General features: G+C 38.1%; 2 protein-coding genes across 2 annotated transcripts; one reads left to right on the top strand and one right to left on the bottom strand.

Moving 5' to 3' along the window:
• Positions 1-768: 768 nt before the first annotated feature.
• LOC127414587 (cysteine dioxygenase type 1) lies at positions 769-6,175 on the bottom strand. Its single transcript, XM_051652721.1, has 5 exons — positions 5,983-6,175; positions 4,810-4,887; positions 4,138-4,295; positions 2,078-2,247; positions 769-1,270 (listed from the first exon to the last, which is right to left on the bottom strand). The coding sequence occupies exons 1-5, from the start codon at positions 6,150-6,152 to the stop codon at positions 1,241-1,243; spliced, it is 606 nt and encodes a 201-aa protein (XP_051508681.1). The 5' UTR covers positions 6,153-6,175; the 3' UTR covers positions 769-1,240.
• Positions 6,176-8,470: 2,295 nt separating this feature from the next.
• Positions 8,471-26,438, top strand: LOC127414588 (AP-3 complex subunit sigma-1). Its single transcript, XM_051652722.1, has 6 exons — positions 8,471-8,677; positions 10,653-10,744; positions 10,835-10,946; positions 11,326-11,397; positions 13,500-13,607; positions 26,144-26,438. The coding sequence occupies exons 1-6, from the start codon at positions 8,609-8,611 to the stop codon at positions 26,270-26,272; spliced, it is 582 nt and encodes a 193-aa protein (XP_051508682.1). The 5' UTR covers positions 8,471-8,608; the 3' UTR covers positions 26,273-26,438.
• The last annotated feature ends 806 nt before the right edge of the window (positions 26,439-27,244 follow it).

Below are 27,244 nucleotides of genomic sequence, written 5' to 3' on the forward strand. Positions count from 1 at the left end.
CACAGAATGAAACTCATTCTGTGAAATCTCATTACTAAAATCATGTCTGCATGCTATGCAAACCTTAAAACAAAAGCAGTTTTTCGGAGCCACCTCATTTACACCCAGAGATATATAATGTTAAATCAGAAAAATAAGGAAAAAAAGCACATTTTTGGCTCAATTTCTTTTGTGATTTTTCAGCAGTTTCTTAGGCTGAGTCTCAGAATGTATTATAATCTGTATCATTAAAAAATGGAAAAGTTTTCTTTATAATGATACAAAACACTTGAACCTCCTTTTTTTTTATTATTATTATTTTTTTTTTTTGAGTTATAAACATTTAATTTTGGGTATGCCACTGAAACAGGATAAATAGTATAGTTTTTAGGCTAGTTTTTAGCATAAAAGCAAATGCTCTTTCACACATTTAACACATTAAAGCACATCAGAAGAGGCATTTTACACAAATCATATTTGCAGGAGTATAAGCCCACCATTGCTTAAAGACAATAAAGAAATCTGTCAGAAACTATAAATACAACAGTAACACAAACAGCATTTGTGTAAACATTTTATTTACTTCAATGTTAACACAAAAAAAAAAAAAAAGAAAATAAAATATCCACAATGTAAGATTCAGTTAAATTTTAAATAAAACATCGAGGTGTAAAAATGCAGAGACCAAATATTTTCGTTCCCCGATATGTTAATTACTGACAGCAAGATTCATAAGAATAAACTCTGCACAGGTTGTAAAATCTCTACATTGAATAAAAAAGCATGTGATGTTACGGAGATTTCAAGGCATGCCAAATCAATACATTTCTCAACAGAAAGTGCTGCATTTTACGCTAAACTATTGTGTTGATCAAGGCACTATTTTCATTTGAGTGGAACAAAAGGAAAGACAAATAGTTTTTTCTCATAAATTACATCAGCCAAAGCGCTCACGTCCCGTAACAGTACAAAAGAGTGATTACACGCTCACAGACACACAGGAATGCTGGAATGGGGTCTTCTCAAACAACAAAGAGCAAATTCACAGCGCGCCTCGACTAATACGACTATTCAGACCTTCAGTCTCTCTTTAGCAGCGTTTGCCAACGTTAAACTAGGCCGTGATTAAACATCGTTAATTACCACAAGCTCCATTTTTCCACCGTCCTCTCCAAATATTTAAAAGTGTTGTTGGATCATTGCGTAAGTCACTGCAGTTGCTGTTTTTGTCTGTGAGTTCCGATAAGCATCGCAGAATGTCTCAGTTGTTTTCTTGTGAAACGGTCGTTTCCTGTGAGAAGAGAGAAACACAGATAAAGATAATGCTGCAAATGAAAAAATGAGGACATACTTAAAAACACGAGTTAATAACATCATGACGGGCTCATTGATACGTCCATATCTTATCTTATCAAAGTTCAGGCCTGATGTTGAAAACATTTTGTGCAGACAGCAATTTGGTCAAGGTAAACTTATGCAACTAGTGAATGAAAGATAAGTTCATTATATTTGGCCAAACTGGAGCACTGATGCCGTTTTCATTCGCTGGTAACTGAAGTGTGAGTGCAAGTTCTCACATGTGTATAAAATTACTCCCCACCTCCTTCTACATCTGGAAAAGCCATTCAATGGCAGAATTCCTGCATGCTGTGCAAAAGAGACGTTACAGCATTAAATCGTTGGCTCAACACACAGGAGGAATGTTGGCCGTGTTCACAGAACAAACAGTTCTTTACTGGTGACTGATACAGACTGAAGACAACAACATCACTGTACAAAACTCACAAACATCACTGCAATGAATAATACACTGATAAGGCTGTTCCTTCATTATCTGACCAGGACTAAATATTAACTTCTAAGCCCAAAACTGAGGTGCACTCTCCAGTGTTTCAGAGCTCATTCATATTCTTTCATGTTTATGAAAATCCTTTGCACTTTTCAGTGGTTGTGAAATAAAAATCATTTTAAATAGTCATGCAGGAATATTCAATTATGCTCTTCTTTTCACTTCTACACTGTCATCCACAGAGTGCTGAATCTAGAATTTCTTCTTAGCCAATCCTGAAAGTGACTGATACACAATGTGCACACTTACATACGGCGTCCTCTCGCCAAATTTACTCCAGAAGGTCATTTTGACGGTGTTGTGGTGTCCGGTGCGCTGGTCAAATGTCCGACATGTCTGGAACGGCGGACTGTACAGGTGCAAACTCACGGCGCACTCTGTGTGACTGACGTTCTCCACCCGATGGAGTCCGATGGAGTCTGAAACGAATTGACAAGAATGAAGCAGTTTCACTTCGCCAGAATGATCATGTTTGCGAGCCTGATCTCATATAAATAACGTGACTGTGGCGAAATTATATTACATGGTTCATGACATGTATCGCAGCAGTTCTGAAGTTAAATGTCCACTGTGTGGCGCTAAAAGAGAGTTAAATGTTCTCTCAAACAGATGAGGTTTTTAAGGATAATGCTCTATTGAGTTTAAAATCTACAAAATCGACCTCCCTACCCTAAACCTTAACCCTAACCCAAACACAACCACGTAATTTTGTGGTGCTTCTATGACACTTTCGTCTCACGTGACGACTCGTGCTCTTCAGGACTCGTACCCGCTCCTTTACATCAAGCTTGTAAATGTAGTTGATTATGTAATGTAAACATTAAAACAAGTCATGCACTATAGTAAAAGGGTTTAGATGTCATAAGATAGCATTGTGTGAGGCGGGGCAGACTGGGAAAAAAAATCGGTCCTGGAGAAAATTTGTCGAGCAGGTGGGGGGGTGTTGTGGCACCCTTCGGCATATCGTGGCACCTTTTTGAGGCCCACTTTGGCATATCGAGGCCCCGTTTCACTGCCGGTCCACTGGGAAAAGTCCCGGTTCTCCCGACGGCCAGTCCACCTCTGGTGTGAGAAACAGGGCGAAAAATAAGTGTTTATGAACTGATAATCTGCCGTTTTACTTGTGATTTGTGTGAAAGTGAATTAAGTCGTTGTTGTAGCGCCTCTAGTGTTCATTTCACCAGGAAACTGCTGTGATATGTACAACGAGCCACGTAAAAATGGCAAATACATTGCAATGCAAATAAAAATATTTATTTGAGACCAGGCTGGTTTTTACAACAGAAGCTTTCAAAGACTTTATTATCCTTCTCTGATCAAACTCACAAGTTCTGCAATATAATTAATAACCATAAAACCTGCATTTCTGACTTTGTGATATGAAGTTCTGCTCAGTCAGTATCATATTCCATGCAGTTTCATTATTGCCAGTCAAATTAAAGTGGTTTGGATGTTGTTACAGATTATTGATGAATTATTAAAGGGATAGTTCACCCAAAAATGAAACTCCTCACATGATTTACTCACCTTAAATATATCCCAGATGTGTATGACTTTCCTTCTTCATCAGAACCGAAGTGAAGATTTTTATAAGCACATTTCAGCTCAGTTTGTTCATACAATGCAAGTAAACAGGTGCCATCAGTCTGCTGACTATCTGACGGTCCAAAAGTCATATTTAAGCAGCATAAAAGTAATCCAAACGACTCTAATTGATCAATGAATGTCTTCTGAAGCAAACCGATAGGTGTGTGTAAAAAATACATCGATAATTAAAACGTTATTAACTTTAAATCGTTGCTTCCGGCCAGTGCTGGATTGCTGTTTGAAATGACCTAAAAGTGCATGCTTCTGACTTCTCGCGTGAACACGCCATAGGGCTTACGGTTCTTTAAAAGTTAATGTTTTCATTCTCAATTTATTTTTTACATAAACTATCGGTTTGCTTCAGAAGACATTCATTGATCAATTAGAGTCGTTTGGATTACTTTTATGCTGCTTAAATATGACTTTTGGACCGTCAGATAGTCAGCAGACTGATGGCACCTGTTTACTTGCATTGTATGAACAAACTGAGCTGAAATGTGCTTATAAAAATCTTCACTTCGGTTCTGATGAAGAAGGAAAGTCATACACATCTGGGATATATTTAAGGTGAGTAAATCATGAGAGGAGTTTCATTTTTAGGTGAACTAATCCTTTAAATGAGGGAATGTGAAGCTAATTACCTCAAAGAATATTTAAGCAAGAACACCATCAAGAGAAACAACATGTGAATGTACAGTTTTAACCACTACTGTTGATGTTACCGTTAATGTAAGCGCACTGGTTTTCCTGTAAGATCTGCTGTGATTTCTGGACCATCCCGCTCGCGAGTTTGCGATCCGGCCAGTCAAATAAAGTTTCCTTCAACTGTCCCTGTAGCAGCTTCAGGAAACAGTGTGAGTCTGTGTGATCGTGGATGCTGCTGCAATGATGCACAAACACACACAAACTCACAAACACATCAACACAGACTGACATCACAAATTAATATTCTGCTTTGTGATGATGGAATAATAGCCAGTTTACAGACATTTCACAGTCACAGTTTCATAGTTTCTGAAATATGCAAATATTAACAACAGATTCAGCCATCCTGTGATGATATTTTAATTTCTGGTTCTTTATTTTAAACATATCCCACTGTGAATAAATGCTTACATGTAACATCATAGGTTACGTCCTTATTCTGTTTCAATTATTAATGCTTTTCTGTAGATTATCTGTCTTTATGACTCAACTAATCACAAGACCATTGGACTCTATAATCAGGAGACTATCAGGTTGTTAATATCTCTGATTTATTGGCGCATGATTTCTGCTTGTTCAATGTCCACACATTCTTATTGATATTAATCTATAGCTTGAATATGACATAATTTGTAAATCATTTGAAAATAAAACACCTAAGAGATGTGAGTATATGAGTGAGTTCTCACCTGCCGTGCCCTTCACCCCAACATAAAATCATCAGGTTGAATTTTCCATTTCCCTCATCAACGAGATTCCTGGTGTATCTAAAGACATATTCAAAGAACAGTTTTAATCATATTTATGCTGGTTTAGGTTCAATGAAAAGACAAATGTGAAGTTTAAGGAGTTATGCGCACCTGTTCTGACCCATGAAAGACTTTTGTTGGTATAAATGTACAAAACATCTTTTACAGTGAAATGGGCAGATTCAGATCAATGGGAAGCTCTACTTTCAGTTTTACAAGTGAACACTGGAGTAACTTATAGGATATAATTAGAGTTATTGCTGTTAAATGTAATAACATGATTGCTCACACACATTGTGCAGATGTTGCTGAATGCTTTGGATTGTTAATTAAAAGGTTTTAATTGTGTTCATGGTGAATATTCATCCCCAGAACATGTTTAATGATGGGAAAAATCTCTTCTGCTCTCTCTTTCCTCTTGAAGCTGTTTGGGAAACAATGACATCAGATGAAGAATCTAGAAAGAACTGAATGTTCCGTGTGTTGGGAATATGATGCCGTCTGTTTGTGTTTTTCTTGGGGAATATCTGATTTGGAAACCGCAGGACGGGTGGAGAGCAGCGGGTGTGCGCCAGGAGCTGAACTCTGATTGGTTCCCTTTAGACACACCCCCCAACTGTGAAGCTCCGCCCCCACAGTCCCACACAACATCAGTGGAGGAAAAACTCTCCTCGCGGCCCGCGGCCACATCCACAGAGTTACAGACTTCAACAAGTATTTTCACCGAACAAACACGGGACATTCAATGTCAAAACCAGCAAAACAGCGATCATAGCACTCCCAACAATTCTGTCCTCTCTGATAATAAAGACAAATTATTATTATTATTATTTATTTATTTATTTTTTTTGAGGATGATGAAGAAAAAATGTACTATTGAAAGGTAAGCGTCACTCTTTGTGTTTACATTTGATGCTTAAAGATAGACTGGAAATATACAACATAAAAATGCGCATTTTGGCCCTGGTGATTTTAAGCAGACACGATAAACAAAAACTTAAATAATAATAATAATAATAATAATAATAATAATACAAATAAACAAACATATTTTGTATTTATATAATAATAATAATAATAATAATAATAAATATGTAAATAAAATAAAAATACCTGTACTGGTCAAATTTGGCAAACTTCATCCATTCCTGAGGATTACTGTCATAAGCTTCCATGATGCTCTGCACCTCCTCCACATTGATATTGTCACTTTCAAAAATCTTGTGCAGAGTTTTAATCAAATCGTCCAGAGTTTCTGGTTTGACTACTTCGGTTTGGTCCATCTTCGCTTGTTGTGCTGATGATGTTTGGAGTGTGTCTGTGCGAGTTCAGTATTTTATAGATTCTGCAGAACTTTTATGGACTGTACCACTAGTGTGAAAGGAGGGGGCATTAACTCACTTCAATCAAACCATTTACTACACAAGCTTTAATATAAACTAGCACTTTCAGACATTCATTGTATTGTATTTTATAACTTGCACCATAACAAATGAAAATATTAGAGTAAAATAAATATTATTTCTGTTTATTGTTTGATATTGGCCAACGGATCTCCCCTTGCACAGCTTGGATTCACCTGCTTTATTCTGTTGAGTTAACGTTCTTCAGTCGATATTATTGATTTACGATGTGTCATTAGAGATCTTTAATAATTACAACCCTAAATTTTACTGTACAGTAATTCAGTGAACGTGTCATAGTATTTGTTCTGAAGAAGAGCAGGATATATTTATATTTCTCTTGATAGTTTATATAGAATATCAACACGGGCGACAACAGTAGTAAAGAACACGCTTATTAAAAATTAATTTACACTTTTAAATGAGATTCTGTGTTCATTTGGCTCTTTGTGCATGCCACAGATTTATTATAATGATAATATTATTCTGCAATGTTACGAAATATATAAACGAATTTAAGAATGTACATGACATGTTCTCCCCGGACTGTAGGTAAAACAAAAGTTTGTCTTCACACTCTAAAGTACATGATTGTGTGATTGTGTGATTGTGTGATTGTGATTTCAGATTCTCTCGCGACATCATGTGGCGAATCATAAAGAAAAAAATCGAGTTTATTTGAAAGAGACACAGAAAAGGAAAATATGACACACTCTCTTTAACGTTCTACTTTATACACAATCTTTATTTTTCGTTTGTGGACTTTGCGAAGCGCGATTCTAACAAGTATATCTGGATTTATATAATTAACACAAACAAATGCATGCATGAAATCATGTAATAACATGCATGTAAGAAAGCAAAAAAAAAAAAAACAACAAAAAAAAAACACACAATCTAAAATATTAATCTATAAAGTATTTTTCTCTTAAGGACAAAGAAACTGACACGTGTAAATATAGCGTAGTAGTAGATCTGTATAAATCTGTAAAATCCGCTCTTGATGACTTTTATTTTGAAGATCTGTATAAATCTGTAAAATCCGCTGTTGATGAATTTATTTTGAAGATCTGTATAAATCTGTAGAGTCCGCTCTTGTAGATTTTTTTTTTGAAGATCTGTATAAATCTGTAAAATCCGCTCTTGATGACATTTATTTTGAAGATCTGTATAAATCTGTAAAATCCGCTCTTGATGACTTTTATTTTGAAGATCTGTATAAATCTGTAAAATCCGCTCTTGATGACTTTTATTTTGAAGATCTGTATAAATCTGTAAAATCCGCTCTTGTTGACTTTTATTTTGAAGATCTGTATAAATCTGTAAAGTCCGCTCTTGTTGACTTTTATTTTGAAGATCTGTATAAATCTGTAGTGTCCGCTCTTGGTGACTTTTATTTTGAAGATTTGTATACATCTGTAAAATCCACGCTTGATGACTTTTATTTTGAAGATCTGTATACATCTGTAAAATCCGCGCTTGATAACTTTTATTTTGAAGATCTGTATAAATCTGTAAAATCCGCTCTTGATGACTTTTATTTTGAAGATCTGTATAAATCTGTAGAGTCCGCTCTTGATGACTTTTATTTTGAAGATCTGTATAAATCTGTAAAATCCGCTCTTGATGACTTTTATTTTGAAGATCTGTATAAATCTGTAAAATCCGCTCTTGATGACTTTTATTTTGAAGATCTGTATAAATCTGTAAAATCCGCTCTTGATGACTTTTATTTTGAAGATCTGTATAAATCTGTAAAATCCGCTCTTGATGACTTTTATTTTGAAGATCTGTATAAATCTGTAAAATCCGCGCTTGATGACTTTTATTTTGAAGATCTGTATAACATCTGTAAAATCCGCGTCTTGATGACTTTTATTTTGAAGATCTGTATAAATCTGTAGAGTCCGCTCTTGATGACTTTTATTTTGAAGATCTGTATAAATCTGTAAAATCCGCTCTTGGTGACTTTTATTTTGAAGATCTGTATAAATCTGTAAAATCCGCTCTTGATGACTTTTATTTTGAAGATCTGTATAAATCTGTAAAATCCGCTCTTGATGACTTTTATTTTGAAGATCTGTATAAATCTGTAGCGTCCGTTCTTGATGACTTTTATTTTGAAGATCTGTATAAAGCTGTAAAATCCGCTCTTGATGACTTTTATTTTGAAAGAGCCGCTGCGTCATTGCGATGTTCTCACTGTAGCGGAAGTCACTCTGATGGCACGCGCTCTTCCGTGAGTGTCAGCTTCTGGTTATTGATTATTTGAATATTATCAGTCTATAAAAATAGACGAGTTCAGCCGCAGCTGGACCCGATCATACTCGGTAAACATGATAAAAGCCATTCTGATATTTAACAATCATGGAAAACCACGACTGTCCAAATTCTACGAGCATTACGTGAGTAACAGTCTGCTTTTAATTATTATTATTATTATTATTAATAGTATTGTTATATTAAAGATGAATATTGTGCGTATGTCTGCTTTAATAAACATTATTGTGCATTAATCATTGTAAGTCAGTGCGAAGAATTGATCTGTCAAGTATTTAACAGTTCTTTTTTAAAATATGTGAAGAGATTAAGAGATATTAATTATAACGCATGATATTAAACACATTAATAAAAAAATAGTTTAATGTGGTTGTCCTTGAATTTAATATTTCCTGGACAAATATTTGAGTTGTGTCAAAGACAGAACATAAAATAACACAAACCGTCTGTGTGTCTGTCTATCTGTGTGTGTGTGTCTGTCTGTCTGTCTGTCTTTGTGTGTGTCTGTGTGTCTGTCTGTGTGTGTCTGTGTGTGTCTGTCCTGTCTGTGTGTGTCTGTCCTGTCTATCTGTCTGTCTGTCTGTGTGTGTCTGTCTGTCTGTCTGTGTGTGTCTGTCCTGTCTGTGTGTGTCTGTCCTGTCTGTCTGTCTGTTTGTCTGTGTGTGTCTGTCTGTCTGTCTGTGTGTGTCTGTCTGTCTGTCTGTCTTTGTGTGTGTCTGTGTGTGTGTGTCCTGTCTGTCTGTCTGTGTGTGTCTGTCCTGTCTGTCTGTCTGTGTGTGTGTGTTTGTTTGTTTGTGACAGTGTGTGAGTGTGTGTGTTTGTCTGTGTGAGTGTGTGTGTTTGTCTGTGTGAGTGTGTGTGTGTGTTTGTCTGTGACCGTGTGTGAGTGTGTGTGTTTGTCTGTGTGAGTGTGTGTGTGTGTTTGTCTGTGTGAGTGTGTGTTTGTCTGTGACAGTGTGTGTGTGTGTGTGTGTGTGTGTGTGTGTTTGTTTGTTTGTCTGTGAGTGTGTTTGTGAGTGTGTGTGTGTTTGTGTGTTTGTCTGTGACAGTGTGTGTGAGTGTGTGTTTGTCTGTGTGAGTGTGTGTGTTTGTCTGTGTGAGTGTGTGTGTTTGTCTGTGTGAGTGTGTGAGTGTGTGTTTGTCTGTGTGAGTGTGTGTTTGTCTGTTTGTCTGTGACCGTGTGTGAGTGTGTGTGTTTGTCTGTGTGAGTGTGTGTGTTTGTCTGTGTGAGTGTGTGTGTGTGTTTGTCTGTGACAGTGTGTGTGAGTGTGTGTGTGTGTGTGTGTTTGTTTGTCTGTGAGTGTGTTTGTGAGTGTGTTTGTTTGTGTGTTTGTCTGTGACCGTGTGTGTGAGTGTGTGTTTGTCTGTGACCGTGTGTGTGAGTGTGTGTTTGTCTGTGACAGTGTGTGTGTGTGTGTGTGTTTGTCTGTGACAGTGTGTGAGAGTGTTTGTGAGTGTGTGTTTGTCTGTGACAATGTGTGAGAGTGTTTGTGAGTGTGTGTTTGTCTGTGAGAGTGTTTGTGAGTGTGTGTTTGTCTGTGACAGTGTTTGTGAGTGTGTGTTTGTGTGACAGTGTTTGTGAGTGTGTGTTTGTCTGTGACAATGTGTGAGAGTGTTTGTGAGTGTGTTTGTCTGTGTGAGAGTGTGTGTTTGTTTGTGTGTGTGTGTCTGTGTTTATCTGTGTGTGAGTCTGTGTCTGTCTGTGTGAGTGTTTGTGAGTGTGTGTTTGTCTGTGTGTGTGTGTGTGTGTGTTTATCTGTGTGTGAGTCTGTGTTTGTCTGTGTGAGTGTTTGTGTGTGAGTGAAAGTGGGTCAAACTCGCCTCAGATCTAGAACTTTCTCTCTTTATAAACAATATTTTCTCTGTACAGCTTTTAGAACTGATAATAAGCTTGGGGAAGTTGTATTCTTGTCACATTCTCTCTCAGTCATAAACTCATGATGTCACATGAGATTTGCCAGCGTGGCATTAATGTACCGAGTGAAACAGCGACATCTGCTGGTCAGACTGAGGAACTGCACAAGGCGTCACATGTTTCCATTGACGTTCATTTCGATATTTAATTCATTATAATGTGTGTTTTTTCTCTCTCTCCAACAGACTGAAGACACAGAACAGCAGATTATTAGAGAAACTTTTCATCTGGTGTCCAAAAGAGACGAGAACATTTGTAATTTCCTCGAGGGGGGAATGTAAGACACACACATGTATGTTTATGAAATTATAATTAATAATGTCACATAGCTCATTGTGTATTATTTGTGTCTTTTGTGTGTGTTCAGGTTAATCGGTGGGTCGGACAATAAGCTGATCTACAGACATTACGCCACACTGTATTTTGTGTTCTGTGTGGATTCATCAGAGAGTGAACTCGGCATTCTGGATCTCATTCAGGTGAAACTCACTGATCATATGGATTTCATGGAATATTCCAGGTGCAATGCAAGTTAAGCTCAGTTAACAACAGTTTTATGATTGCCATAAGAATAGTTTTGTTAAAATCCAATCTGTAAACATTAAAATACTCACTGTTTCAAATGTATAGCTGAAAGACATAAACAACACGTGTGTTAACATGATTTGACTGTGAGAAAATACTTGTAATTTTGGTATTGGATATCAGTTTGCACAGAAAAGGTTAGTAAGTGATTTTATCACACTAAAATCATTAATTTATGTAATGTTTACATCTAGTGTCTATACAAGTGTAGATCACAGATCTATTGTTGATGAAATACGTTGTGATGTCACACACTTGTGTTGATCTCTGCAGGTGTTAGTGGAGACGTTGGATAAATGCTTTGAGAATGTGTGTGAACTCGACCTGATCTTTCATATGGATAAGGTAAAGGTGTATTTACTACTTCCTGCACTGTCATTGACTGCCACTGAATTACACACTGCTACACAACAGCAGCTCACTTTTATTCTGAGCCAAATCTACTCTTAAAGAGCCCATATTATGCTAATTTACAGGTTCATGATTTTATTTTGGGGGTCTACTAGAATAGGTTAACATGCTTTAATGTTCAAAAATCACATTATTTTTCTCATACTGTACATTTCTTTTCCCCGTTCTTCATCCTCTGTCTCAAACGCTCTGATTTAACTCCTGTCCCTTTAAAGCCCCCCTTTCCGAAAAGCCTAGTCTGCTCTGATTGGTCAGCTGGCCTAGTCTGTTGTGATTGGCCAACCGCGTAGAGCGTGTGTTGGAAATGTAACGTCCCTTACCATAACCGAGTTTCAGCTCCTGAGTTTTCCTGGGCAGCTGTAAACACTACTGTAACTATGGTAACAGTGGCGTCGGTTTTTGCTGTACCAGTTCGAACCCGAGTCCAATAATGAAAGAAATAATGAAAGTTTGGAGGAACAAGCTGATCGACTCGAAACACCTTCGCAAGCATGATTTGAGCAGGACGTTTCACAGTGGTAAGTTTTAATTTTGGAGCTTTCTTACAAGAACACTGTTGATTATTGTGAACCTGACAAAGCTTCAAGTAAAAGACACGTAGTGCATCTAAGTTAGTCATCTTTTGCTGGAATGGGTGAAGCCGAACTTTTGTCGCCAGAGATATGAACGGAGAACAACGGCTTACTCCCAGTTAGTGAGCATTACCGATAGCGGCTGTAACATTACAGCTTGGAATTATATAATTATATAAGACTCTTGAGATTGACCATGTTGTTACACAGATTTAGGTAAAAGCCGGCCCACAGCTGAATAGTAAACCCTTACCAAAACAATAACATTACATAGCAAGTTAGCCGAGCACTAGTGTGGATTGCAGATGTAAAATTACCGTTTGTAAAAATAAATCCATCTCCACACTTGATCATGATTCATGATAGTAAGAATGACAAAAAATCTGCATAATTCTACACAATTGTAGGGAAAAGTGGGCCCGCGGCTGATTAGCAAAACTATTTCAACACAATAACATTAGCTAGCAGGTTAGCAGAGGCCTACAGCTGTGCACTGGGTATACACCATAACTACAACACAAAACTCTGCATATGAACACTTGGTAGCAGATAAATCCACAAATATTCAAGCATACTTACAGGTTGTGATCCTGAAGTGCCAGATTGTTCCAACAAAGTGGGAACTGCACCATCTTTCAGGAGTAATCTTCTTGAAAATCCTGCATTGGTTGTGGTTGTACTGGTAAATAATTAAAATACATTTTAACCACTGATACTTCAATTTGTCTGCCTTTGGAAGTCCAAATAAAGAGGTTTTGCATTCGCTGTGAAGAAAACAGCATCTAACCCAACTCATCCTGGCCTCGGCTGTAACTACGTTTGTTTGAGGGCGGGCCAAAGTAGCCCGTAGGCGGGCATTATGCAAATGTGTTACATAGTGACGTAGATACTTTACGGAAGAAATGTCTGGACTACAAACAGCACTGTTTCTTACAGTTCTTGAGCAGTGTTGTCTGTGGGAGGGAATAACTCCCTTTTGCAGACCTTTGACATGCACAAACAGTTATATTACACACTAAAGGAAAGGTACAATCCCAAAAAACATAATATGGCCTCTTTAATACACACAGAAGATTAAATATATATATAAACATTCCACATTCAGGACTTTAAATTTACTTCTGTTCACTCTGTTTACCTGTCTGTCTGTGTGTGTCTGTCTGTCTGTGTGTGTGTCTGTCTGTGTGTGTGTCTGTGTGTGTGTGTGTGTCTGTGTGTGTGTGTGTGTGTCTGTCTGTCTGTGTGTGTGTCTGTCTGTCTGTCTGTGTGTGTGTGTCTGTCTGTCTGTGTGTGTGTGTGTGTGTGTCTGTCTGTGTGTGTGTGTGTGTGTGTCTGTCTGTGTCTGTCTGTCTGTGTCTGTCTGTGTGTGTCTGTGTGTGTGTGTCTGTCTGCGCGTGCGCGCCTGTCTGTGTGTCTGTCTGTGTGCGCGTGTGTGCGTGTCTGTGTGCGTGCGTGTGTGTGTAGGTTCACAATATTCTGGCAGAGATGGTGATGGGCGGGATGGTGCTGGAGACGAACATGAGTGAAATCATCACACAGGTGGATGCACAGAACAAGATGGAGAAGTCAGAGGTCAGTGTGTGTCACAGAAGGATGTTGTGCGATGTCTGTGTTGTGTGTGTGCACTGCGGCTGTTCGTCTGTGATGAAATTAAAGATTAAACTCACGTGCGTGTGGAGTTAATGGCTTGTGCCTGTGAGATGAACACTCGAGTCGAGTCGCTCTGCATCATTTGAATGAAGCTTCATTTTCACAGTGAATCATTCACTCGAGAGTCGCTGTGACTCCAAACACAACTGATTCATTTTCATCAGAGCAGGAAGTTGATCATTTATATTGTTGTGATGATGCAGATTTTCAGTTCACACACTGATAAATGATACTGATTCAATCAAATTAATATTGTGTTAAAATCTTTATTCTCATATTAAATATTATTATTAGCACATTTATAAACATTGAATGCAAGTGAGTTTCTGACAGACAGATTTCATTCAGTTATTATATATATATATATATATATATATCAGCATATTTTTATTGAGTTTTACTTAACACAGAAAAAGAAAAAATGAACAAACAATAACTGAGCAGGAATTGCCAGTGTATATATACATACAACACTGTACACTTACATGTATGTTTATACATCACTTCACATACACATCCCATATGCGTACATACACAAATACATGTAATAACAAAAAGCACAAAAAAATAAAAACCCTCACACAAAGCAATAACATACAAATTGTAATATACGATATAGGACAATTTAATATCCGACAAGTCTGAAAGTTAGAAGTCTCGGCCGTATCATGCTCCTCTTGTGAAACCGAAGTTATATTCTGGGGGCTAATGAAAATGTGTGCTCAGTCAAACATGTATCTTCCCTTAAATACTACATCCCGCAGACTAACCGGTAAATTTTCCAATACTGGCAGCCATGTCTGCTCAAAAATGGTGACATCTCCTCTTATAATGGCTGTTAACTTTTCCAGAGGCAACACTTTAAAGATCTCTTGATACCAGAGACTAAGCCATGGGGGCCTAACTTGAATCCATTGGTTTAAGATGCATTTTCTAGCTAGAAACAATAGCTTGTCACAGAGTAAAAACTGTCTAGCTGTGACAGTGATCTGTTTTGGGGGAAGACTGAGTAAAAAGAACCCCGGATCTTTGCCAAATGGAGTTTTTTTTTTTTTCCTATTTTTCATGCCACATTATTCTAGAACTTTGCAATGGCAGGACAGAGCCAAAAACAATGCATATAAGTGCTGATTTCACTTAGGCATTTAATGTATATAGGAGAATGATCCTTATCCATTTAGCTAAGAATTTGTGCAGTAATGTGGAGTCGAAGTAGTATATTATATTGAGTCTCCCATTCTATTACAAGTAAATGGATCATCATCGATGTAATCATCATTGAGATCCTATTCACATGTATGGATAATATGATCAATACCACTGGGTTCCAATGAGTATAAAAGAGAGTACACATTTGAAATCAGGTGCTGTGTATCCTTCAGTTTAAGAAGAAAGAGGTCTATGTCGCCATATACAGGAACACCTGTGTGGATTTTTGAAGATATGGAGTTAATAAAATTCCGAATCTGGAGATATCCCCAGAAATGACCACTTTCAAGCTGAAATTGCTCCTTAAGCTGGTTAAATGACATCAATATATTGTCCTTTAATAGGTCGGCAATCACTTTAGCCCCCTTTTCATGCCATGTATGAAATATAGATTTTTGAGCACCTGGGAGGAAGTCTTTATTTTGTTAATGGCATCAGAGCTGATGGTAAGCTGCAAACTTCATCTCTTTCCAAACTCGAACAGTATTGTTCAGTATAGTGTTATTTTTTTTTCTCCAGTGAGAGTTTGTTTGCTCACTGCTTGTGAGCAAACTTAACAAGAACATGGAAGTACCGCCCACTCATGCACCAAGGGCTGCGAGTCTAAATGGGAATGCACTCATGTCCAGATTGTATGGCAGGCCCAGTTATAGAACATTAACTCTGCATGGGATATAATACTCTGGGGAGGATATTCATTTTAATGAGATTAATCCTACCCATCCATGAGATCGTAAGGTTATGCCACCGCACTAATTCGTCTTTGATACTCCTAATAAGTGGACTTCAATTTAATATCCCATTTCTTATATATCTGGTGAAAACCGAATTCCAAGATATGTAAGACCTGTGTAGGCCCATCTAAAAGGAAAATTAGAACGAGAGCCAATACGTTCAGTGCCTCCGAGTGGCATTGCTTCAGATTTATTATAATTTACTTTATACCCTGATATTGTGCTAAATGAGTTAATAATGTTTAGAACTGCTGGGACTGAAACCATATGTAGTGCGATCTTATGAACTGATTGACCTAAGCTGATGCCGTGTATATCAGCGTGGGCTCTGATTGTCTGAGCAAGGGGTTCAAGTATTAATGCAAAAAGGAGAGGGGAAAGAGGACACCCATGTCTCGTACCTCGTCCCAGTGAAAAAGGTGAAGAACGGAGACCATTAGTTATGACACGAGCATCTGGAGAGCAGTAAATAGTCTTTATCCATTTCACAAAGTCTTCTCCAAATTTAAATTTGTCCAAAACTTTAAACATGTGTCCCCACTCGACACGGTCAAATGCCTTTTCGGCATCTCAAGAAATGGCAAGGACCCGTGTTTTGGATATTTGGGCAAACTGTACTACATCAAGCAGTCTTCTGACATTTGGAGTATGACAATCTATGTTGAATAAAGCCTGTCTGATCTGGATTTATAAGTCTCATTGCTAACAACTTGGACAGTATCTTACAGTCCATATTTATAAGACTCACAGGCCTGTAAGAATCACATTCATCAGGTGGTTTATTTGTTTTCTTATCAGGGGTATATATGCCATGTTTAAAGGGGCAGAAAGGCAACCTTTGTTAAATCGGTCGATATACATTTCTGTTAAAATAAACGTGCTCATTTTCTTGTAGAACTCTGGGCTATACCCATCATGGCCTGGAGCCTTACCACCCTGTAAGGATTTGATTGCCTCCAACACTTCTATCATGGTAACTGGTCTATTCAAGTCCTCCTGTTGTTCTTCAGAAAGGCATGCAAGTTCAATTTGGTCTAGAATTGATTGTCTTAAATCATCTGAGGATCCACTCTCTGATGAGTACAATTTCTGATAAAACTGTCTCATAATGGTGTTAATTTGTTTTGAATCATGAGTTGATTTGCCACTGTCATCTTTTAGTGATGAGATGATACATGCTTCATTTCTTCCTCGGGCCAACCGAGCAAGTAAACGGGCCCGGTTTGTTGCCATGTTCGTATAGCCTCTGTCTAGTGAAGGACACAGATTTGATTCAGGGCTGAAGGTGCTGCATCTAATCCACAAAACCCGAGAAGGGGCAGTATTAAATTTGTTCTCCAGCTCCCTGATGGAGCGTTCCAGCTCTAGCTGTTTTTTCTGTGCTGCGTTGTAAGATATTATTGACCCCCTCATGTAAGCTTTTGCTGTCTCCCATAATAGAGAAGGATCTATGTCTGGCTGCTTGTTAGAATCCATGAATAGCACCCATTCTTTTTATAAAAAGTCTAGAAACTTCAGATTTCTCAGCACTGCTGGATGTAATTGCCAATGGCGAATCATGTGGTCATGAGGTGGGGAAAACACTACCCAGACTGAATTATGATCAGAAAAAGCACATATGCCAATGTCACAGTTTTTTACTCTGTCCAGAATATGTCTGGAAGCAAACATAAAGTCTATTCTAGAGGATGACTTATGGGGGCGTGAATAAAATCTTTCACTTTAGGGTTCATGATTCTCCATACGTCAAGCAGGCCCAAATCTTCACAAAGTTGTTTTAATTTAGCAGTCTTGCCTGTTGCAGCTGTAGTTCTTGGCGGATTAAGGTCCATGCTTTGAGTCAATTACACAATTGAAGTCTCCCCCAATAAATAAGTGATTAGTAGTAAATGATGATATGTCAGCAATTAATTCCAAATAGAAAGGAGGTTCACATGTGTTTGGGGCATAAACACAACCAATGAGCACTTGTTCTCCAAACAACTGACCAGATATTAGGATATAACGACCTCCTTTATCTTTTATCATCTCCTCAAGCCTAAAATGTAACTTCTTATGTACCAAAATAGCCACGCCCCTGCTATGTGAGTTAAAGGAAGAGCAGAAGACCTGGCCAACCCATCCCCGCCTTCATGTGCTCCACATCAGTCAGATGGGTCTCCTGCAGTAAAGCAATCTGAGCCTGCTCTTTTTTTACAATAGGAAATTATTTTCTGTCTCTTAACTACATGATTGACCCCTTTAACATTCAAGGAAACAATTTTAATATCACTCATATTTTACTGTTGTAAAGTTGTAGGAGTGAGTTGGAGTGAGATGGTGAGCTATAAAATGTAAATCTGAAGAGTGCATGATAGGCAACCGAGAGTGCATGGATATTCTGCATGTCCATATTTGTTGAGTAAGTATCCGACAAAAATAAATAAACAAATCACTGTCCACATTTAAAAGACCTCCCGAACAAAAAAGAACAAGGTATCGAGGTTCTTTATAATAAACCACAACCTCAAACAGAATACAATGAACCAAACTGCCAACCGGCATCTAAACCTCAAAACCAAATGTTCAAATATTTCAATGACACCAAGAGGCATGCCAGTGACGCCAAAACATTTGAACAAATTAAAACCACATACTGGAATTAGAAAATTAGCCATCACCTTTTAACAAGCCCCCTACCTCCTGCATCAGTGACTAGAACGGAGACCCCGAACAAAATTGGTCTGCCCATTATAGTCCTATATATATATATAATACACACACACACACACACACACACACACACACACATACACACACAGTCTTCACCAAATTCGATATTAAAGCCTAATTTAACCCTCATATGCCAACTGTAACACCAGTTATAATCGCTAGACAAATAATAAATGAAAATAACTCACCAGGATGAGTAGTCACGTGATTTAGACCTAACATACAGATAATCTAGGCCACAAGCACTCTTCAGGTGCTGTATGTAGAGCTGTAGTATCCCATGTTCAGGGCAGTCCACTTAGGAAGGCCTGGGCCTCCTCTGCACAGTGAAATTAATGTTTCTCACCCTCATGCGTGAAACAGGGTACTGCTGGAAAGCGCATGGTGAAGCGAATGCCACGCTGAATCAGCTGTTCGCATGCTTTATTAAAGCTCTGTCATTTTTCTTTGACAATTGAGAAGTCTTGCTGGGTATACACTCTCTGTTCATCAACCGTCAGGTGGCGCTTAACCTTCATTGCAGACATTATACATTGTTTGTCGGCAAAGTTATGAAGTTTGATGAGCACTGTCCTTGGTCTGTCGCTCCGCTGAGGTCCGAGGCTTCTGTGGGCCCGGTCAATTTTAAAGCGGCCGCTCTTCGTATCTAGTTTCAGAACTTTTGGTTGCCAGGACTCGAAAAAGGCAATGGGCTGATGGCCTTCCATTCCCTCCTCCATCCCTACAATCCGTATTTTGTCCCGCCTCGACCTGTTGTCCAAATCATCCAACTTTTCAGACAGCATCTGTACTTTCCTTTCGGTTTATTTCAGCTTGCCTTCTGTTGAAACCATGCTGTCTTGAATGTCCGACTCTCGGCACTTGGCTTCATTCAGAAGTTTGGTGTTGTCCTCCATCTGGGATGTAATAACGTCCAGGGCATTCGTGAATTTGGTTAGTTTTTCATCCAATACTTTGCCGACACAGTAACCGCAGTTGCACGAGCCGCCATCCTGCGTCGCCGTGTCAGCATGTCTACTTCGCAAATTTCTTTGACGTTTAGGGCCTTTGTCGGCCGATATGGCAACACCCTCATTGCTAGGCATGGACTGCTTTTAAATATCAGGTTGAAGTGAAAATAACTGTTAGTCAAGTTAAAATTAGAAATAAAGTCAAAAGATGCGGGAGCTCACACCTGTGCAACCTCTCAGCCCTGTGATGTCATCCGGACTCCCTAATTTTATATTTTTGTAAATCAGGATGTGTATTTGTGATGATGAGTTTATTCTGATGTTTCACAGATTCACTCTCTGATTTGAATGTTTCTAGTAACACTTGATGTAAATTCAGAGTTTAATTGCAGCTCGTCTTCAAACTTTTCTGATTGGCCGTCATGTATGATATGATGTTTGTAGGACAGTGTTGAACAGAAATATGACCCCATTGTTTCTTGTTAGTTTTTTTTAAAATGTTCTAATTGTTAACGGTCAGATGAACTAATACAGTAGATTTGATTGACAGCTGAATCATGTTCAGTGTGTGAATGTGCTCTCTCTCTCTCTCTCTCTCTCTGTTTCCTCATTTAAAGACCCACTGTAGACTGGCACTGACCACAGAGTGAACTCCGACCTTTGTGATGACATTTCATTCTTGCATTTGTTCTGTTTGGCCTGTAGTTTCACTCAAATTGAATTGATTGACAGTCACAGTAATTATTAGGGCTGGGTACTGATTTCCCAATTCGATTAAATTCCAGTTCATTAACTAATGCAGTTAATTATACAGAGGACCTTCTATCTAGGTACAATATGAAAATATTAATATTAAATATTAAAGTACAAATCCTTGAAATGGGATAGCTTATATATACTGTATATATAGTAACATGTTCATTGTTTAAATGCATAATTTATGCTGTTCCGAAGTATTTACATTGATTCGTAGAACGAGTGTTAAAATGGTACTGTCTCTTTAAGAACACCGTCAGTTCAGTGAGCATCTCGCAGAACTGTTTCATTGAGCGCATATTAATGAGTGGAGTTGAACGGCTTCTTTATTAGAATGAAATGTTTCTATTTTTGTTGTTTTTGATCAACTAACTGTAAAAACAAAGGATATAAAAAGAGACATTGAATGAAAAATGGATTGTGTGGATCTTGTCTTTGGACACATTATAATCAAACGTTTACTCTAAACACAGTGCTGAACTTCTCCATTATACTACTCAATCACTGCTGAGTGAAATATCAACATTTACCAGCCAGTGGACAATCACAGACATTTATAGTCACATACATGAGTGATTGACGTGCATTATAAAGGGTTAAAAGTGTGATCTAAGGATTTAAGATTTAATATTGGGATTAATTCAAATAGATACAGTAGTCCCAAACTAACGGCATTGGTTGAGTGAACGTTGACGTGTCTGTCCACTCAAACAGAACAATGGGGAATCATCTTCTCTGTGTAATAATGACTGATTGAGCTGTAAACGAGTGACATCTGTGTTGTGTCTTCAGTGGGTCTCTCTAATATAAACTGTATTAAATCTGCCGTAACTGTCTCTTCACTCTCTCCTGACTGTCTGCAGTTCTGTGCATTTCTCTCTTTACAGACATTTATCTTTCAGTGTCCCAGACAGGACAGGTAGATACAGGTACTGCTGAATTCCACTTAATGACTGTCATACAGTGTCATCCTCTGGAACAACATTCAAATCCTCCATTAAAACACTAAATGAGCTCTCATTAAACATGATCTGTATACTCACATGATGAGTCTCTGGTGTTTACTAGAGAAATTCAGATAATAGAAGACTGAAGCCTAATAAAATAATAACCCACAAATGAGCAGAATTGTCGTTATAAAGTCACTCGACTGATGTTAATCAATTAGAAATATATATATTTTTTAATATAATGATTAAACAAGTGGCATTAACACAATAGAGCAAAATATAGAGCGATATTTGTAGAAACATTTGTCCTGCTCATCTGTAGTTTATTGTAATATAATGTTGTAGTTGTGAATTGGTGTGAATGTTGGTCCTCAGGATCACAGGAGAGAATAGAGCAGAATTATGTCAATATTTTGTGGAATTCTCTAGAATTAATCCAGTAGACGTGTAGCACGTACAGATAGATTTCACCAGTGTAGATCACAGAAGTATTGTTGGTTTAATTATGAGCGATTCCATCTGGTAAGTACAAGATTCTGTTCTCTGTCTGAACACTGTCCCATAATGCATTGCTACAGCTGAACAGATGACTGTAAAGGCTTGACTGATTGAAGAGCGTTTGATTATTAGTAACTGATTAATACAGTACATCTCATTATTTTACACATGTAAAGCGGGTTTGAAATCAGATTGCTCTCAGTTAGTCAGTCTTTACTCTGTTCTGTGTACTAGTTAGTACTTGTAGTTTCATTTTAATAAGTCATCATTTGTGTATTCGTATGTTTAAGCATCATTTGTTGGCTGTAAAACAGACGTCACATACTAATTACATACTGAAGATTTGCATAGTTCATAAACTACATTCAACCAGAAAATAAAGATTTTATGAACTCAACATGACACCGTTTGTACTGCTTGAAAACAAATCAACTAAATGGATATTAATCTGAGTTTAATTGGATTTATATCAGCAGGACTGACCCGTTTGGATTAACTGTGTAATCCTCTAGTTTAGTGAGTAGATACGGTCTACTTGAGTTCTGACTGAAGTGACACTAACCTTGAAAAGATGCTTGTACTAGATTAATTCTGATGTTTGTGAAATGTCTGTGAATATCAGATTATTCTAGTAGATCTGCATCATAAACAGCTCTTTATATCACATGAGACTCAACTGAAGATTGTGAAAGTAAATAGACATGCTGTGGATTCATTTAGACTCGTCTGTTTACAACATTTCCACTTACATTGGAAATCACCTGTGCGAGATTTCTTACTGTCATATTTGTTTTAAACTGAAGCCACTCCTCACATATACAGTGCATTCAGGAAGTATTCAGACCCCTTCATTTTTTTCCACATTTTGTTGTTGCAGCCTTATGCTAAAATATCAATCTACACTCCATACCCCATAATGACAAAGCAAAAACCAGATTTGCAAATTTATAAAAAATAAAAGAATGAAATATCACATTGACATAAGTATTCAGACCCTTTGAAATTGAGCTCAGGTGCATCCCATTTCTCTGGATCATCTTTGAGATGTTTCTACACTTTGATTGGAGTCCACCTGTGGCAAATTCAATTGATCGGACATGATTTGGAAAGGCACACACCTGTCTATATAAGGTCTTACAGCTGAAAATGCATATCAGAGCAAAAACCAAGCCATGAGGTCAAAGGAACACCTGCAGAGTTCAGAGACAGGATTGTGTCGAGGCACAGATCTGGGGAAGGCTACAAAACATTTCAGCTGCATTGAAGATTCCCAAGAGCACAGTGGCCTCCATAATTCTTAAATGGAAGAAGTTTGGACAACCAGGACTCTTCCTAGAGCTGGGAGCACCTGGCCAAACTGAGCAATCGGGGAGAAGGGCCTTGGTAAGAGAGGTGACCAAGAACCCAATGGTCACTCTGGTTGAGCTCCAGAGATCATGTGTGGAGATGGGAGAAACTTGCAGAAGGACGACCATCACTGCAACACTCCACCAATCTGGGCTTAATGGCAGAGTGGCCAGACGGAAGCCTCTCCTCAGTGCAAGACACATAAAAAAAGCATCTAAAGGACTCTCAGACGGTGAGAAACAAGATTCTCTGGTCTGATGAAACGTAGATTGAACTGTTTGGCCTCAATTGCAAGCGTCATGTCTGTAGTAAACCAGGCACCGCTCATCACCTTCAGTATACCATCCCAACGGTGAAGCATGGTGGTGGTAGCATCATGCTGTGGGGTGTTTTTCAGCGGAAGGGACTGGGGGACTGGTCAGGGTTGAAGGAAAGCTGAAAGCAGCAAAATACAGAGATATCATTAATCAAAATCTGGTCCAGAACACTCAGGACCTCAGACTGGGCCGAAGGTTCACCTTTCAACAGGACAATGATCCAAAGCACACAGACAAGACAACACAAGAGTGGTTTAGGAACAACTCTGTGAATGTCCTTGAGTGGCCCAGCCAGAGCCCGGACTTGAACCCAATCGAACATCTCTGGAGAGACCAGAAAATGACTGTCCACCGATGGTCCCCATCCAACCTGACAGAGCTTGAGAGGATCTGCAGAGAAGAATGGCAGAAAATCCCCAAATCCAGGTGTGCAAAGCTTGTTGCATCATACCCCAAAAAGACTCGAGGCTGTAATCGCTGCCAAAGGTGCTTCAACTAAGTACTGAGTTAAGGGTCTGAATACTGTCAATGTGATATTCCAGTTTTTATTTTTAATACATTTGCAATGTTAAGAAAAATCTGGTTTTTGCTTTATCATTATGAGGTATGGAGTGTAGACTGATGAAGAGTGACCATTCCAGTAGCAATAATTAATACACATGTAGAGATACAAACATAAAACACCATCAGGGTAACACGTGACACTGAAATAATGTAATAAACATTAAACTACATAAAATATAACATGGAACATCCCAATGTACAGAACTGATATTAGAAATAAGAAGAAACATAACTATTCCTATAAAATATAATCAAATGTGATGGGCATGCGGGGAATTCTGGGAATGCCGATTGTTGTTTTTTATCATAATTTTAACAATAATTTACAGTAAAAAGTGCATGTACTGTCTTAAACATAATATACAGGTGCATCTCAGTAAATTAGAATGTCGTGGAAAAGTTCATTTATTTCAGTAATTCAACTCAAATTGTGAAACTCGTATATTAAATAAATTCAATGCACACAGACTGAAGTAGTTTAAGTCTTTGGTTCTTTTAATTGTGATGATTTTGGCTCATATTTAACAAAAACCCACCAATTCACTATCTCAAAAAATTAGAATATGGTGACATGCCAATCAGCTAATCAACTCAAAACACCTGCAAAGTTTTCCTGAGCCTTCAAAATGGTCTCTCAGTTTGATTCACTAGGCTACACAATCATGGGGAAGACTGCTGATCTGACAGTTGTCCAGAAGACAATCATTGACACCCTTCACAAGGAGGGTAAGCCACAAACATTCATTGCCAAAGAAGCTGGCTGTTCACAGAGTGCTGTATCCAAGCATGTTAACAGAAAGTTGAGTGGAAGGAAAAAGTGTGGAAGAAAAAGATGCACAACCAACTGAGAGAACTGCAGCCTTATGAGGATTGTCAAGCAAAATCGATTCAAGAATTTGGGTGAACTTCACAAGGAATGGACTGAGGCTGGGGTCAAGGCATCAAGAGCCACCACACACAGACATGTCAAGGAATTTGGCTACAGTTGTCGTATTCCTCTTGTTAAGCCACTCCTGAACCGCAGACAATGTCAGAGGCGTCTTACCTGGGCTAAGGAGAAGAAGAACTGGACTGTTGCCCAGTGGTCCAAAGTCCTCTTTTCAGATGAGAGCAAGTTTTGTATTTCATTTGGAAACCAAGGTCCTAGAGTCTGGAGGAAGGGTGGAGAAGCTCATAGCCCAAGTTGCTTGAAGTCCAGTGTTAAGTTTCCACAGTCTGTGATGATTTGGGGTGCAATGTCATCTGCTGGTGTTGGTCCATTGTGTTTTTTGAAAACCAAAGTCACTGCACCCATTTACCAAGAAACTTCTGCTGACCAGCTTTTTAAAGATGCTGATTTCATTTTCCAGCAGGATTTGGCACCTGCCCACACTGCCAAAAGCACCAAAAGTTGGTTAAATGACCATGGTGTTGGTGTGCTTGACTGGCCAGCAAACTCGCCAGACCTGAACCCCATAGAGAATCTATGGGGTATTGTCAAGAGGAAAATGAGAAACAAGAGACCAAAAAATGCAGATGAGCTGAAGGCCACTGTCAAAGAAACCTGGGCTTCCATACCACCTCAGCAGTGCCACAAACTGATCACCTCCATGCCACGCCGAATTGAGGCAGTAATTAAAGCAAAAGGAGCCCCTACCAAGTATTGAGTACATATACAGTAAATGAACATACTTTCCAGAAGGCCAACAATTCACTAAAAATGTTTTTTTTATTGGTCTTATGATGTATTCTAATTTTTTGAGATAGTGAATTGGTGGGTTTTTGTTAAATGTGAGCCAAAATCATCACAATTAAAAGAACCAAAGACTTAAACTACTTCAGTCTGTGTGCATTGAATTTATTTAATACACGAGTTTCACAATTTGAGTTGAATTACTGAAATAAATGAACTTTTCCACGACATTCTAATTTATTGAGATGCACCTGTACATTACCATTAATACAGTAAAATTATACTTTTTACATCTAAAAAAACAATATTTTTACTACAAAATTACATGTATTGTCTTGTTAAACGTATTGTCATTTTATACCGTATATTTTAAGGTAACTTACCTGTTAACCAGTTAACATTTTTGCTTTAAACAGTTTCTGAAGTATTGTTTCATTTCATCTGAACTCATTTCTGCTTCAGTCTGATCTGCTTTCTCTCTCTTCATGGCTTTTGTCGTTTTTGCTTTTCAAAATCTCACGCCTTCATTATTCTGCCCTTTTATTTTCAAATGAAACCACTGAATTCATCATATTGATTTCAGGTGAAGTGTGAGATCCTGCATGCGCACAGCTGTGATGTCCCGAGTCTGTCAGTGTTTTGCATCGTTCAGCGTGACTGACTGTGATTGTGTGTGTGTTTGTGTATCGAGTCGTGTGCTGTGTGCGACACTTTCTCCGTGTTTAACTGTGTGTTTGTTGCACGTACAGGCTGGTATCGCAGGAGCTCCGGCACGTGCCGTATCGGCCGTAAAAAACATGAACCTCCCAGAGATGCCCAAGAACATCAACATCGGAGACATCAGCATCAAAGTGCCAAACCTGCCGTCATTTAAATAGTGAACGCTGTACACAATCAATCAAAATGTGTTTACCACAAACAAATATAGATAATGAAGGTACTGTGTGATGACTGTAAATGAAGAATTTATTTCATTCTTCTGTCTCTCTGTGTGTGTGTGTGTGTGTGTGTGTGTGTGTGTGTGTGTGTGTGTGTGTGCATCTGTGTGTGTGCATCTGTGTGTGTGCATCTGTGTGTGTGTGTGTGTGTGTGTGTGTGTGTGTGTGTGCATCTGTGTGTGTGTGTGTGTGTCTGTCTCTCTACAGTATTCGGAGGTCATATGTGTTTATAGTGCTTTATCAAACATTCCAGTAGGGAAATATCTCAATGACGCTGTATATGACTAAATTATATTGCTGGTCTTTTACTGTATGTATTCAGAGTATTTTATATATAATTTGTCTTCTCTTTTCTTATGCAAATAGTTTTGCTTTGGTTTTAAATTGGTGCATGTATTTTCTTTTTTGCAACAAAAAATAAAGTATAAAATATTTTTTCTTGCAAGTCTGTTATATGGGGGGGTGTATAAAGCATGTTTTAAAAGGACATATGGCCAAATATTCAAGTTGGTATTTTGCACAACTTATTCCAGAACGTAAAAGGCTGTTAGTTTGTGTTAATGCAGATCACTGGAGGGTTTTTACTTTATTAAACACCGATGATGTGACCTTAATTTGACCTTTAACACACAGTAAAGGATGCACTGAATTTAAACATGTTGCTCACATTGATAACATTTATTATTTAAAATATGCAAGTTATTTCATATAGCAATGCTTCAGTATATTTGATTTTTACATTTCTCATTCTTAGGTTGAATTTACAGCCCTTATATGCATTCACCATGAAAATCATAGTTTCTGCAAAAATATAAATCCATTTATTTAAATGACATTAGTGGCTAATACTGAGCTACCTCAGATTTATTACAGTAACTGTTATTTTGACCTTTTTAAATGGGACGTTCAATG

The sequence above is a fragment of the Myxocyprinus asiaticus genome, chromosome 24 (genome assembly GCF_019703515.2).
Source record: "Myxocyprinus asiaticus isolate MX2 ecotype Aquarium Trade chromosome 24, UBuf_Myxa_2, whole genome shotgun sequence".
NCBI lineage: Eukaryota > Metazoa > Chordata > Actinopteri > Cypriniformes > Catostomidae > Myxocyprinus > Myxocyprinus asiaticus.